The 16193-nt window shown below is 47.4% G+C and overlaps 1 protein-coding gene across 5 annotated transcripts in view; it reads left to right on the top strand.

Annotated features, from left to right (window-relative positions):
• FAM13A (family with sequence similarity 13 member A) overlaps positions 1-15673 on the top strand; it is a 152008-nt gene extending 136335 nt beyond the window's left edge. For all 5 annotated transcript variants that reach the window (XM_077300899.1, XM_077300901.1, XM_077300900.1 and 2 more), the window contains 7 exons: positions 1038-1258; positions 3718-3801; positions 6827-6922; positions 8883-8966; positions 9774-9970; positions 10228-10329; positions 11721-15673. In XM_077300899.1, coding sequence (XP_077157014.1) covers positions 1038-1258; positions 3718-3801; positions 6827-6922; positions 8883-8966; positions 9774-9970; positions 10228-10329; positions 11721-11847 — 911 coding nt within the window. In that variant the 3' untranslated portion in view covers positions 11848-15673. The remainder of the gene's footprint in view (positions 1-1037; positions 1259-3717; positions 3802-6826; positions 6923-8882; positions 8967-9773; positions 9971-10227; positions 10330-11720) is intronic.
• The last annotated feature ends 520 nt before the right edge of the window (positions 15674-16193 follow it).

Here is a 16193-nt window from a genome sequence, read left to right on the forward strand (position 1 = left end):
GTCTCCATGGGGTATAATGAAGTCAAAAAGAATTCATAATTCGCAAATATATACCAAATTTGAATATCATACCAGTGTTGGCATTCTGGAATATTGGGTAATACCAATTTTGGGGGGGTTCAGTACACTCAAATCAAAAAAATACCAGGGTTCGAGGTTTTTTGCACACCCCTAATAGTGACCCTGGACTTCCTTGGCGGTATCCCATCGAAGTATTAACCAGGGTTGACCCTGCTTAGCTTCCAAGATCTGATGAACCTCAGCCATCCAGGACAGGACATCTCTTGTTTTAGGTACCCAACAAGTAGATCTTCTGGCTTTCACCATTTTATTTATGGATGTAATTTATTATGTATTAGATTTCTATGTCTGCCTCTCCCAGCAAGCTGGCTCAGGGCAGTTAACAACACGACGATTATAGCATAATAATTAAAATAACAATAAAATAAAATAACACATTAGTTAAAACACAATTAAAATACATCTTTCAGTTCTGCTACCTCTTCCATATCTGAAGAAATTGCCTGTGAAAATATCCCATTTATTCCAGGAATGTTTAAGAATGTTTTCCTGTGTTTTCTTGCAAGTGAATTCAGTGTGGTTGCTGAAGAGTGGTTATAATTTAGTAGGGTTGACTTGCTTGGTGACAGGGTGACAGCGATTGTCACATAACATTGCGTTGAAGGCTGAACATGGCCTGCGGCCTGTCAGCTCGCCTTCCCTCCATTCTGCCATCGCCTTGGTGCCTACATCTTGTGTTGGCTCCAGCCACCCTGAATTTTCAGTTGCACAAGGTTATCCGCAGCTCTAGACAAAGTCAACATGCTCCTAAGCCTATTGCCTTCAGTGGATCTTAGAAAGATGCAATCTGGTTAGGACTGCACTGTAAATGGAGTCTGATAGATGTGGAGGAACCCTACACAGTGGAAGGGGGTTATGTTTGGCTACCTGTGGCTTGCGTCCTGATCACGTCCTACGGAGTCTCTTCCTGGCAGTCAACCCCTGATAAATCCGCTCACATTCCTTTCCTAAACTAGAGTCAAGACTGAAGATGTCGGAGGAGGACCTGGCTCCAGTGATGCGCCAAAGGAGCAACACGCTTCCCAAGAGCTTTGGGTCTCAGCTGGAGAAAGAGGAAGAAAAGAAGCCAGACGTGCCCGATAAATCCACAAAGCCAGCAGTAGAGGCAACACTGGAGTCCATCCAGAAGAAGCTCCAGGAGAAGAGGGCAGAGGCCAACCGGCCTGAGGACATTAAGGTACAAGGGAATGATGTAGTGCACAGATGGCAGTTTAGGTGGCTTTGCCCACTAGCATCTCCCTGCATCTAACTCTCAATTCCTCTCTGATGAGGTTAATGAGTTGGGTCTAATCTGTTCTTCAAAAAGAGGGGGAAAGGGTCCCCTTTGACCACTGAAAAGTCTACAGTGGGGATCATGGGACCTCTGTAGACAGAAGCCACATGGGAAAAGGGTCTGTAATAATGAGTGGAATTGGCCAAGGTGAAGCAAAAAATCTGTGGATCCAACCCGATCTCAGAAGCTTCTGTCTCTAGACATCCGTTTCTATCTTTTGTAGTTCTAGGCCCCTTCCCCATACATTGGATAATGTGCTTTCAGTGTGCTTTAGCAACTGTGTGGGACAGGAAAATCTACCTCTAAAGTGCGTTGAAAGTGTGTCATCCAACATCCAACAACATAGGTCCATGTCTCCATCCAAAAATTCTCTGTAGTCCTGTTCCCCATCCAAATATATTCAGATTAAAATTATAAAAATGCTAAAAATTCAAGCCAAAAGTATAATTGTGGGGGTACATAAACGATATCTTCGGAATAAATTATGCCAAGTAAATTGGGGTAAGTGTGCATGGTACAAATGACAGAATTTGGCCTGTACAGTGCTAAGGAGATCTATCTGCAGAAACCTAGAACTGTGCATATGTGTTGGCTGCCCAGTTCCTCAGAGCGGCAAATGTAAGCCACTTTGAGACTCCTTCTGGCATATAAGAACCAACCCTTCTTCTTCTCCTTCATCTTTTGGGGATGGGTTGTGGGGACCCACAAGGAGGGGCAATTGCCTTCCATCCCTGCTCACAGACTTCCTAGAAGTATCTGACTTTCTATAGGAGGGACAGGATACTGGATAAAATAAGTATCAAGTAAACCCCATATTTCAGCTTAAAGGCAGGAACACTTTGCAATCTATACTATCAAGCTCAGTTAAAGACACCCTAAGTGAAATGTAGTGATCTGATTCCCCCCCCCCATTCATTAAAAAAAATACATCCTGAAATTGCAGAGGTAGCAATTGGGCTCACTACAAGGATGTCCTTTTGGCAGCGTTTCCCTTGGAAACATCTGCAGTAGCCCAGAAGTTAAAAGGGCATCGAAGAGACAGCTGATTTGCATGATGTGATCTTATGCGCGTTTCAGTGAGCGATGGATATATGGGACGTGAACTCTCCGCCTACACGTTGTAAAAGGATAATGGAAATGCGGAGGACCCGGTGGGGCTGATTTGTGAATTGCTGAGATAATGGATGTAAAGTGCTTTGATGTAAGCTAATAACGTCAAGAACTTTCCTGTTGATGACTACAGATCTATTAACTCTCCTCTCCAGGACTATAGGAAGGACCCTTAACCACTCTCCTTGCAAATAGTGATATAATACAAGTGGCTGTTTCTGCCACTTCAGGTATCCTGTCAAGCCTTGATAAATTTACCTCAGGCGGCCATCTTGAGGAGGCACTTAGGCCCAAACGACCAGTTCCACTGATGGTCACTAGGGTAACCGTTAGCTTAATTGGTAAACTACCCAGAATGTTTTCCAATTGATTGGTGGAGGCCGGTCATGATAGATGCCTACTGGATGGGGGATACGCTTCTAGGTGACACTGTGTGTGAACGAGACCTTGGGGTACTTGTGGATTGTAAACTAAACATGAGCAGGCAGTGTGATGCAGCGGTAAAAAAGGCAAATGCCATTTTGGGCTGTATCAACAGGGGCATCACATCAAAATCACAAGATGTCACAGTCCCATTGTATACGGCACTGGTCAGACCACACCTGGAGTACTGTGTGCAGTTCTGGAGGCCTCACTTCAAGAAGGACGTAGATAAAATTGAAAGGGTACAGAGGAGAGCGACGAAGATGATCTGGGGCCAAGGGACCAAGCCCTATGAAGATAGGTTGAGGGACTTGGGAATGTTCAGCCTGGAGAAAAGGAGGTTGCGAGGGGACATGATAGCCCTCTTTAAGTATTTGATAGGTTGTCACTTGGAGGAGGGCAGGATGCTGTTTCCGTTGGCTGCAGAGGAGAGGACACGCACTAATGGGTTTAAACTACAAGTACAACAATATAGGCTAGATATCAGGAAAAAAATTTTCACAGTCAGAGTAGTTCAGCAGTGGAATAGGCTGCCTAAGGAGGTGGTGAGCTCCCCCTCACTGGCAGTCTTCAAGCAAAGGTTGGATACGCACTTTTCTTGGATGCTTTAGGATGCTCTGGGCTGATCCTGCGTAGAGCAGGGGGTTGGACTAGATGGCCTGTATGGCCCCTTCCAACTCTGTGATTATGTGATTCTAAGGCGAATTTCGAGCAGTGGGAGTGGTCATCCTTTTGAAGAAAGCAGGGAAATAATTGGGATAAATAAGCAAAAACAGCAGCAATCCTAGGGTTATAGCGTTACCCTTTTTCTCTTTGCTCACCTTATGCAGGACATGACCCGTGATCAGATTGCAGCAGAAAAAGTGGCTCTACAGAAATCCCTCTTGTATTATGAAAGCATCCACGGAAGGCCGGTGAGTAACTGCGGGATTCTTATTAACTGTGCTCAAACTTCTCGTTGATGCATTCGAAAGGCCTGTGCGGCCAGCAGGAAAATCACTGTAATTTTCAGGACAAAGATCCTGGCCTCCAAGTACCGGTCTCATGTTCCTGGCTTCACATGGCTTGCTACGCGGTTATTTACTGAGGTTTTCGCATTCACCTTGACAAGCTGTTGATGAAAATCGGCCTCTCTTAAGGGGTCATTTCCTGCAGTGGGTGTATAATAAGGGTATAAGTTACACACCCATATTTGTGTACTCCATGACCTTGTCTTCTTCAACAAGGCCTGTTTCTGCCTGCCCTTTTCTGTTTGCACTCAGAACACCGTTAATGACTTCCAACTTAAGGGAAACATTTTGAAGCGATAAAAGATAGCAAAATTATCAGTCATTAGGTGTCGTTTCTCCCCCATTCTCTTTTTCAAGGGTATTCTTGCATCTTTTATTCTTGATTTCGTATTAATCCTATTGTGCCTGAAGGATATGCTATTAGGTCATTGTTTAAGCATTACAATTACCCTGGTTTCCCCTCCCCTCCCCCCCATCTAAATCATGTTTTGCAGCCCTGCCTGAAAGATAACATGGTTATTACTGTCAACACTTCCATAAGGACTTTTCAAGGAGCATTAACACTCTCAGCAAAAACGTTCCACACAAGTAATTATCATACCTATTTCTTCTCAAAGGACAGACTCTGCTTTGTTAGTGCGATCTGACCCAAATCTGTAATTAAGCTAATGAAGCTGATAGGTTTGCCAACCTCCAGGTGGTAGCTGGAGATTTCCCAGGCTACAGGGATAAGTTCCCCTGGGAAAAAAATGGCTGTTTTAGAAGGTGAACTCTCTGGCATTCTGTTCTGCTAAGGTCCCCCTCCCCAAACTCTGCCCCCCAAGCTCCACCCTGCAAATCTCCAGGAGTTTCTCAAACTACAGCTGGCAGGCCTAGAGGCTGCATACTAGGGTTGCCAAACTCCAGGGAGTGGCTGGAGCTGACCTGCTATTACAGCTGATCTCCATGCAACAGAAATTAGCTCGCTTGGGGAAAATGATGGGGGGGAAACAGCCAAAAAGAGAGAAAGGCCTGATATCAAACCAGGGAATCTCTTCAGTAGAAACTGATGGTGGAGAGGGAGAATTTTTCCCAGCCCAGCAGAGCCGGTGCATGTACAGAGCACTCAGCAGGATCGGTGTCCCTGTGGCAATGCCAGCTCAACAAATCCAAACAAGAGGGGGTTGCAAGCCCAACACAGCCAGCACATGTACAGATTGCCCAGCAGAACGAGTGCATGTACAGTGTACCCAAAGAAGGGGCCCCAATCCTCCATTGCTTTCAATGGAGGAAAAAAAGAAAGCATTTAAGGGAAGGCACTGGGTTTTGTTGGACGCTAGTACATCGTACTGGTACTGCCCAGCACTCTGTACATGCCCTTGCTATGCTGAGCTTGAGGGGTGGGGGGACCATGATTAGGTTTATTGAGCTGGCATTGCCACAGTGGCATTAGTTCTGCTGGGCACTCTGTACATGCACTGGCTGGGCTAGGATTGCAACCCCCCCCCTTCCCTCTTCCTCGGATCTGTTGAGCTGGCATAGCCAGAGTGGCACTGGGTCTGCCACACATGCCCCCTTTTGGCTTCTGCTGCAGAAACACTCTGGTTTGACATCAGTCCGTGCTGTTTTGCTGTTTTTCCCCCCTCCATTGGAAATAACGGAGGATGGGGTACCTTCTTTGGGGGGCCATAGAATTGGTCCGGTCCAATCTTTTTGAAACTGGGGGGTCTTTTGAAGCTCTGCTGAAAATGTGGTGCCTCTACCAAACAGCCCCCCAATCCCTCATATAGATTCCCCATGAGAGCCTATGGGGGTCATCAGCTATAATGGTCACCATAGACTGTAAGAGTCAAAAGCATTTAAGGTGTTTGTGGTCCCTTCAAATGCGTTTGTGAAACTGCATCTTCACCTGGAATGGCATTTTGAGGGTGTGCATTCTCTTTGAATGCCGTTTAACTGTGGCTATCTGGTTTTCCTGAATTTTTTCAAGATTACCCAGGATTGGCTGTGCTCAATAGCCAGAAATACACACACCCCGACCATGATCGATCTATACGAATACAGGAATGGGATGGCAAATGGATTTCCTTTCAGTTGCCTAAGAAGAGGTCATATTTTGGTGGTTTATGACAGCTGGTTACATTCCTCTTTCCACAGTGTTCCCTTTTCTTTTTGATAGATGCAGTGTTTTTGTTTTTGGGTTGATAAGCAAAAGCAAAAAAGAGAATAACTGCAAGGTGCTGTTGTTTATTTAAAGATAACATGGCGCTTGAATGAGTCTTTGGATGAGACCACAGACAGACAGACAGACAGACAGAGAGCTGGAGCCATCGTTGCTCTCTTCCAAGCTGTCTTTGGTGATGGATATGAAACCAAACTGGAACACAAGCCTGAGCTTCCAGCCATAAATAAGAGTATCCTCAGCAATAGCTGACACTGTCACAGAACATTTAGGGGAGCTGTATGATGCAGGGGACACATTTCCTCTGTAATTGCACATCTCCAAGGCTCTCCTGCCTTGGCTTAGTCTTCCTTGGTACCCCAAAGTCAGTTCCTTGCTCTGACGGCCAGGGCTAAATTGTGAGCACTGAGATAAAAGAGTCCGATACCTGGGCAGCAGGCATCAAGGAGAGAATCATTGGCCAAAGAATCTAATGTGCAGTGCACCTCTGCCAGTGATGCAGTGGGGATTTCTTGCCAGTGTCGGCCAGGTGCCCATTTCTAGCCCCCCCCCCCCTCCCCCAGGACAGGGAGAAAGCTTGTATTGTGCTTTTTGGGTTGTTTTGTTGTAGTTTTTTGGCTCTGCTTCCTCTTTGCTCTGCCCTTCGTTCTCACAAAGATGAGATTCCACCGTGAAAGAATGAGTGATGGAGACACCCTTTTGTTACCTGAAAACTCCCAATCTCCCCTCTCATGTGGCCAACTCTGCATTTGTATTCTTTGTCCTTAGGTCACAAAGCATGAGCGGCAGGTGATGAAGCCCCTGTACGACAGGTACCGCCTGGTCAAGCAGATCCTCTCTCGGGCCAACTCCATCCCCAGCATTGTGAGTAGGGGCCTTCTCTGGGCTGTTATCTTGGGTCGCTTCTCGCCCTGGCAAGAGGGAGAAGGAGAAATCCTGCCTTTGTGCATCCCTTCGGCCACATCAGCTTAGTGATGACCAGCTTCCCCTTTGCATCCTCTAGATTCCAGTTCAGTAGCCGCTTAGAGACCAACATGATTTTCGGAGGGTGAGCTTTTGAGAGTCACAGCTCTCTTTGTCGGATTCCAGATATGGGAGGTCCCATGAACATGGGAGGTCCCATGTTCAGCCTCTGCTGAAGCAGCTGCACTGGTTGCCAGTTTGTTTCCGGATCAGGTTCAAGGTTTTGGTACTAACCTTTAAGACTATACGCGGCTTGGGTCCTGCATACTTGAGGGACCGCCTATCTCCTTATGCCCCCCGCAGGGCACTTCGCTCTGCGGGTAAGAATCTGCTGATGATCCCAGGACCCCGGGAGGCACGCCTGGCCTCGACAAGGGCCAGGGCCTTTTCGGTCCTGGCCCCTACCTGGTGGAATGAGCTCCCTGAAGAGCTGCGGGCCCTGTCGGAGCTCTCTGAGTTCCGCAGAGCCTGCAAAACGGAGCTCTTCCGCCAGGCGTTTGTCTAAGGCCGGGTGATGGCCCGGGGCTAAGATCGGACCCCTCTCCCCGGAGGGGGGAGACCAGTACTAAACTGACCTGGTTCCCCAGAGTGTTCCATCCTATGCCCAATTATCCTCCGTTCCCTTCTGCTCATCCAGTGGGCCTGTACGGGAATAGTTTTAATCGCCATCATTGTGACTTAGTCATTGTTTTAATGGGGTTTTAATGGGGAATTTTAATGATTAATATATTGTATTGTATTAAAATGTTGTGAACCGCCGCGAGCCGGTTTCCGAGAGCGGCGGTCATACAAATCAAATAAATAATAAAATAATAATAATAATATCTGAGGGAGGGAGCTTTGATTCACGGAGGCTCAAAACCCCAAATTCTGGTTGGTCTCTACTGAACTCTGCTGCGCCCACCCTGCTATCCTCTGAAACTCTTCCCTTATAAAAGCAGCGGGTCAAATGTGCAGGGATTGATTGCAAAGCAACAGGAAGAGTGAAAAGCTCGGCCCCAGAAATCCGGGGATTTTGGCTGGTCTGTGTGTTGGGCTTCAGTGGCCATCCTGAGAGCATTTCCCCCAAGCAGTCTTCCCTCCATGCAATCTTGCCCTAACGCCGTCCCAAGCAGCCATCAGAGGCCTCGCTGAACCCTGCTGTGGGTTTCCCCTGTCGCACAAATGTTAAGTGGGCCAAGAGGGGTTGTGAGCTCTTCTTGGGATTCCTACAGCTTGTGGGCAGAAGGAGCCGGTCTGAACCCTTGAAGGAAAGCCCGGCCTGGAATGCTCTGGAGTCACTGTCCGTACAGGGCATGGTGGAGCCCATTCTATTGTCTCCCTGGCTGGGCGCCTGCTCTAGGCGAAGCCACTTGGCTGCTTAAGTGGGAGCTGATGCCAGAGACACCGATCTGTCTTGCCTGGGGTTGTTCTGAGAGCAGTGCTGGAACCAGCGGCCTGTGAGTCCTGCCAGGCCTTTCCCTCTTGAGCCAACCTTCAGCCGAAGGGAGGGGGGCACCCACCCGGCTTCTGGCCCTTGAGAAAGCAAACTTGATCAATGGCTGCAGGGCTGCCTTCTGAGTTGAATCCGTCCCTCTCCCAGCAGCTCCTGAGTGTTCTTAAGTCCTCCCAAATCCTCACTTTAGCTCTTTAAAATAATTGTAATCTTAAAATATGGAAAATTGACTCCTTCACAAGCTGGACAAAGTTTGAGTCCAGGGGCTCCTTTAAGATTAACAAGGTTTTATTCTAGCACACAAAAGCTTCTCTCTTGAATGATATTTGGGTGGGCTTAAGGGTGCCAGTGGGCTCAGGCTTTGCTCTGCTGCTTCAGAGGAGGAAAGGGGTCATCGTGTAACCTGCTTGTTCATGTCTGTCGCAGGGCTCCCCGTCCAGCAAGCGGAGAAGCCCTTTGCTGCAGCCAATCATCGAGGGCGAAACCGCGTCCTTCTTCAAGGAGACCAAGGTGAAGAACCTCCCTCTGCCAATTCATTCGTTCGGCCCACTTCCCTTCCCTTTGCCCAAAAGGGAATCGATTGACTTTGTGCTCTTGATTTTCTGCTCCCTTGGCAACATTTCCAGAAAATGTTGGCAACAAACATCAGGAGTTGCTGAGATCTGCCTTCTCGTGTCCAGTACATTCTGCTTGTGTCTGCTCAAGACATTTTTGGCTCTTTTTAAAATATTTCCTACCGCATGCATGCTTTTCTCATTTCAGGATCCTAACTTACAAGCCTCTCCTTCTTTAAAGTTTTTTTTTTCTCTTGGTTTGAAATTAAGCCCTAGCCTCCAAGCACTGTGGTTGGCCTTCCAGAGGAATTGGTTGGCCACTGTGTGAGACAGGATGTGGGACTAGATGGACCACTGATATGACCAACCAGGGCTCTTCTTATGGTCCTATTTAGTTATTATGTCAACCAGCCCATTGCAGCCAGAAATGCAACAGGCACTAGAAATGAGCCCCTCAATGCAGCCGCAGCTGGCCAACCTTCAGGCCATGCATGCAGTGGTGGGGCCGGTCGTCCCGGAGGGTGGGGGAATCCAAGGCCATCTAGGATAGCCCCCCCCAGACCATTGCCCAATGGACCAACCTCTTTGGTTCCCTTCTTGTTGACGCCAGCCACCCTGTGTAGGACTTCTCTTATGGGGTTGAAACTGATCACCCCCTTCTTTTAAGTTGATGGGAACCTAGAAAGTGTCTTTGCCAGGCATACTAATTGCGTTGCCTTTGCAGGCCATATAGCTAATGGCTGGTGTCCAAATGTGTCCACAGGAGGAAGAGGACGGCTCCGAGGAAGAGGGCAACGTGAAGCCAGATTTCACAGTCACTATAAAGTCAGACTTGAATGTGAGAAGCTTCTTGGACCAGCTAGAAGATGACGCAGACGGCTTTGTTTCTCCCGTGGACGATCGGATTCCGTCAAGGAGCACTCACGACATGGGGCTGTCGAACCTCCATGCTGCCTCGATGTACGCCAGGTTTCTCCCAGTCCTCTTGCGGTTCCTCGCACCGAGTGCAGAAGCACAATTAAAGGAGAGGCATATCTTCTTGGGATAAATCTAATATCGATCACTTCCTTGGAACCGATAGAATATATCATGAAATCAGAATGATAAACGTTCCGTTGGCTATCGCGTGATAGCCGTATGTGTAATCTTTCCAGTTTCTTTCATTTTTATGCATTTGACTGGCTATTTCTTGTTTTTGTCATTCTTCAATTCTCCAGGCCAGAACTTGTAGAACAGCTTCAAGAAGTCAGGGAAGAGAAAAAAAGGATCCGGAAAAAACTGAGGGATTTCGAAGACAATTTTTTCCGACAAAATGGAAGGTAATTTTTTCCCCACTTAGCTGAGTTGAAAACATCCAGCCTTGGCTGAGTCGTGGGCTTATCCTTCAGTGTAGCTCTTTGAAGACGCTGATCCTTCCACAAGCATTCGTGCACAGGTGTAGGGTGAGTCCTCTGGCCTACAAGATACCATCTGAGAGGAGATATATGAGGTGCAAAACTCTGTACCAACCGGCCCAGACAAAGATGGCCAGCCCTTTATAGAGCTTTACTGTGTGGAAAAAGGCAACTAAAGCTTTTCATGGCATGGAACTAGACATCACCTGAGAGGGTGAAGTGTGGTGTAGTGGAAGAGCCTCTGTTTGGGACACACATTAGGTCCTCGGTTCAATCCCCTGCATCTCCGGTTTAAAAAGGTCCAAGCCATAGACTATGTGAAAGACCTCTGCCTAAGACTCTGGAGAGCTGATCCCAGTCTCATTAGACAGGATGGACATTGATAGGCAGTGGTCTTAGGGCAGTGGTCCCCAACCTTTTTATCACCGGGGACCGGTCAACGCTTGACAATTTTACTGAGGCCCGGGGGTGGGGTAGTCTTTTGCCAAGGGATGTCGCCACCTGAGCCCCTGCTTCACTTGCTTTCCCACTGGCGCCCCTGACTTCCTGCCACCCACTGGGGGGCGCTGCCAGTAGCATCTGCACAGTGCCACACCAATGGGGAGCCTCAGCCATGGCGGCCGCTGGAGAGCACCAAAAGCGAGCCGGCAGCAGCCAGGGAGGAGGACGAGGAGGACTGGTTCTCTGCTGGTGGTGGAAAGGGACGTCAGGTCACAGCTAATTGACGCTGACCCCATAGAGCAGGGGTAATCAAACTGCGGCCCTCCAGATGTCCATGGACTACAATTCCCATGAGCCCCTGCCAGCGAACGCTGGCAGGGGTTCATGGGAATTGTAGTCCATGGACATCTGGAGAGCCGCAGTTGGACTACCCCTACCATAGAGTTTCCCAGGCAATAGGATTTAATAGAGGCAGTCTGGCATTGTCTGCCTCTGCATACAACCCTAGACTGGTGGTTTCTTATCTTGGGGTCGTGGTTAAGAGCGGTGGCCTCTAATCTGTGGAGAACTGGGTTGGATTCCCCACTCCTCTTCCTCCTTGTGCAGCCAGCTGGGTGACCTTGGGCCAGTCGCAGTTCTCTCAGAGCTCCCTCAGCCCCAGCTTCCTCACCGGGTGTCTGTTGCGGGGAGAGGAAGGGTAAAAAATTGGAAGCTGCTTTGAGAGTCCTTCCGGTCCTAGAAAAGCCTGGTACAAAAAAACAGCCCAGTACTCACCAGAGCCAGGCTGTGGCTTAGCTTCCAAGATCTGGCTAGCCTCGGCCATAGAATATATTTGTACCTGAAGCCACTTATACGTCTTCTGTTTGTCCTCCCAGAAATGTCCAGAAAGAAGACCGTCTTCCCATGGCTGAGGAGTATAACGAATACAAGCAGGTTAAGGCCAAGATGAGGCTCTTGGAAGTCCTTATCAGCAAAAGAGATATTAGTTCCAAGATCATGTAAGGAGGCGTGTCCTTGACCTTGCCAATAGAGTGAAGAAGTTGGAAGAGCCAAAGGAATGATTGCTTGAAGTACTCAGCAAGATCCTTGTAGACTGGAAGGGCATCTGAGAAACTCTCCACGGACTGAGGAAGCGGACGGGGGCGTCCAGCATCTTTCTGTTGACTTGCGGACTGCCCTTTCTCCCAGCAGGTCACCCAAGCCAGCAGGAAAGGAGGGGCTGCAAACCAGTCAAAATGCCCTGTTCCAAAGGGGGAGGGGAAAGGGTGCCCTTTGCTTTGATCAGCTTGTGGCTTCTGAATTTTTTAGACGATCAGAGTAAGATTTATGCCTTCTCCGGAGCGTGGATGAAGAGAGAGCTTGAGCTTTTCGTGGATTGCCACTCATGATCTGTAATTGTCAGACCAATCAAACGCCGGGGTCTGTTGTAATGGGACAGGATGCCGATTCGGAGATGATTCTGCTCCACTGCAGTTTTTGAAAACACTCTCGGGAATCTCACACCTGACTGCAGTCTTGGTTTAAAGGCTTGTGGCTGGTCTGGTTTGCCACCATTCAATGTCGAATTGCCACGCTGGAGGAAATGTAGCCTCCTGCCATGTTGAATCCTTTCCCAGAGCTGTTTCTTGTCCTTAGCTTTTCTGAAATCTTGTTTTATGACTGCCTAGTCTGTTTAAACAGAGAGGGTCCGATCCAGCCAGCTTTCCCACTACCAAAAAAAGGAGGAGGGGATGGTCGCCTTTGACCACCAAAAAAGGATAGTTTGGGGATTGAAGTATCTGCCTGTACAAAAGCCACATGGGTCGGGGGCTGCAGTGAGAATGGGAATTGAGTGGACAAGGTGGATCCAACCCATGAACAAAGAAAACAGAAACCATTGTGATTGGGTGTCCTTGAAGTTGTGTGAGTATTGAGCTGAAAAAAAGAGTAGGGTGGGTCATTGGGTTTGGACTAGGCCAGTGGTTTTCAGATGGGTCTGTGGCAACTTGGGATTCCTTGGAAACTTACCAAGGAGTTGCTTGGTGAGGTGATCCATAATGATACCATGCTTCTCAGAAAGCCAGGCGGTCTTCCGTTTTTGGTTTTTCCACCTTTCCCACCCCAAGGCCAGGTCCCTGGAACATTGGCCTGAGACTTTGACCGTCAGCCAAGATTCCATGGCCAGAAGGGCAGGGCTCCTTAAGCCTCCACTCTTGCTCCAGTGGAAGGAGCTAAGGGAGAACCTTTTCCACCAGAGGAAGGCTCCATACTTAGCTAAGTGAAATGGGAGGATGCAGCCCTGTGTTTTTAAACATGGGACAAACCAGCTTGGTGTTCATGGTCAAGAGCGGCTGCCTCTAATCTTAACAACTGGGTTTGATTCCCTGGTCCTCCTCCACACGCAGTCAGCTGTGTGACCTTGGGTCATCCACAGTTCTTTCAGAGCTCTCTCAGATCCACCTACCTCACAGGGTGTCTGCTGTGGAGAGGGGAAGGGAAGGTGATTGTAAGCCGCTTTGAGACTCCTCTGGGTAGTTAAAAAAAGAGCAAGGTACAAAAAAATTCAGCTCTTCTTTGCCATAATTCCCCTACCCACAAAACTTTGGCAGATTCATCAACATCCATTAATGAGGATGGTCCTTTTCCTGTTTTTGTAGTGAGATGGCTGTGCTTTTGAAATAGCATGTGTACAATTGTAGGTACAATGATGCACTTTAGAGGGGGAGAGAGAGAGAGTGTTTATATTTTTTAAAAAATATGAGAAATAATAGAAAGCATAACCAAAACTGTACTTAAGAAAAAAAGAAGTTTGTCTACCTGACTTTTTTGTTACATTGTTCTTTTAGGAAGGAAAAAATACATATATACCTGTGATGGAACCTTTAAGACTTGTCTAGAGAAGCAAGCAGTGAATAGGAAGTAAATTGTAGTCAGCAGAAAAACCTTCCAGGCGCGAGCCCTACACAGTTTTAAGTGTGTGTTTCATAAAAATGAATACTGTCAGATCACAAAGCCGCCTTCACAAACTCTGCTGAATTACAAAAATGAGTAAGAAGAGTCCGTGGCGGAATTCCAGCAAATGGCTTCTTCACCAAATCGAATTGCAGTTACTCAGATTTTCTGTTTAAAGTTGATGCAAAAATACAGGCAGGGATCCAAAGAGCTACAAAACTAGTTCTGTGAACCTTGGAGACCTTTGAAGGGTGCCTTTCTTGAACAGCAATCCCTGACAACACACAGGGCAAGCAGATGCTGCAAGCAGAGGAGAGTTGGAAAAGCCACTGGAGACACAGCCTGGAAAGGAAGGATGAAGAGCCAGCCAAAAATCCCACTAGAATAACGTGATTTGTTTTCACGCGACCAAGTAGGTCTTGGGATCGCGGCCATCATTTTCAATATCCTCTTCGCTTGCCAAAATCAACATGGGCAGGGTTCCGTCTTGAATTTCCTCTCTAGCATCTCTATTTTCAGTGTCTGGATTTCGTGGGAAGAGGGCCCTGTGCTGTGGGTGCTCCCTGTTAAACAGCACGGTATGAATGTGTTTGCGTGTCCTAATTCCCTGCTCACGTTTATATATTTCGAACCGCTATTATAAATAACTGAGGCTGCTTATTTTTAAACCAAATAAGAACGATAATTAACGAACCACTTTTACAATAGAATGTTGCCTTGAATTAAGGACTGGGATGACGACACAAGTTGTATTTTTCTGATTATGCTCGAGTAAATCAACAAGTGGTTACCTTTTTTTGTGGGGGGGATGCTGAAATTTGGAACCAGTTAACAGTTTCTTGGAATTATCTTGTTGAGCATCAAGATTGGATTTGCAGATCTATGCAGATAGGGCTAATCTGAAAGGGCACTATTTTGCAAAGGGGATCCATCGCAACTTGGTGCACTGCAAAAAAAAAGACAGTGATTCAGTTCCAGAGAAGCTGACTCGTTCTCCCAAGGTGTTTTGTTGGAGAGCCTAGAGAGAAACTCCTCCATGGCTTTCTGCTAGGAGAAGACAACCACCACTTGGAAAGACTTCATGGTCATTTGAGCATGAGTTTCCACCAGAACGCAAGAGATCAAACCTTCTTAAAAGAAGGTTAAACTTTGCTGGGCTATTGAATTCCTTGAACAACCATTTATGTTTTTCTTTTGAGCATTGAGGACCTGAGCAATGTTCATAGCAGGCATCTTGTGGACTCTCCCTGTTATCTCAGAACACTTTCTGAGTTGGGTAGTGGCAAGCTAGTGTGGGTGATCAGTACATCCAGCATTCCCACCAGTACACGTCAAACGGTATTCCATGTTAGGTGTTCAAACCTTGCCCGAAAGCGTACATTCAATCTTTACGCCTGCTTGAGTGGACATCTGCATGCAGTGACGGATCCACCTTTTGTGAGCTTGTGTGCCTGTGGTCTCTAGAATTGTACAATCTCAGAAGCAAACCATGGCAAAGTTCTTTCCAGAAAGGCCACGAAAAAGCTGTGCAGAAATCACGGTGCAGACCTGTTTCTGGCAGACAGGCAGGGGAGAATTTTCCCATGGATTGTGCCCCCTTCCTTCCGGTGTCTGTATATAGAGTTTGATTTCAATTTGAAATCTGAAGCCAACACCTATCTGAACGTCACCTGCACAATTTCCTGCCAGCGATGATCTGCTTTCTGCCCCAGACAATGAAACCTTTTTTGGGCTCAATTCTATGTTTACATCACATCATGTCAGCAAAATCCATTTGAAACACTGAATCTTTTTTCAACGTGTAAAACTGATTTGACAAATGTTGTCTGTGTACATTTTCGTACATGATTGTATTTTGTACAAAAAGAAGAAAATAAAAACCTATTTTTGACTGCAAGGGCCTCCAGCCGTCTTTGCCCGCGTGGCATCTAGCTACTCTCGGATCATCTCAAGGGTTTTTAAGAGTTCTTCATGATGGCCCTCTTGAAGGCACAGTGGCTAACTTCAGTTCTCTGCTATCACGGGGGGGGGGGGGGATAGAGGCAGTGAAAGGGCAGCATTTCATAACAATGCCATCAGTGCAGAATTCATTGACCTAGTTCAGGGATTCCCAACCAGGGGTCCACGGGAGCTCCAAAGGGATCTGTGGACTTCTCCCTGCTTTAATGAACTCAGCCTCAAGGTAGGGAACTGGCTGCTTCCACTGCTCTCCCTGCCCTCTCCCCATGCCTATTCCTGCCTTAAAATGCTTCTTCTCCTCCCCCCCCAGCCTACCTGTTAACACAGGTGGTGCATGGCAGGGAGGTGTGGTCAGCTGACCACTTCTGGGGCTCTTCAAAGCCTGCAAAATTATTTTAGGGGCTCCTCCACGGTCAAAAGTTTGAAAAAGGCTGACCTACTTGGTTAACTGTATTGTG

This window comes from Paroedura picta, chromosome 10 (genome assembly GCF_049243985.1).
Source record: "Paroedura picta isolate Pp20150507F chromosome 10, Ppicta_v3.0, whole genome shotgun sequence".
Taxonomy (NCBI): domain Eukaryota; kingdom Metazoa; phylum Chordata; class Lepidosauria; order Squamata; family Gekkonidae; genus Paroedura; species Paroedura picta.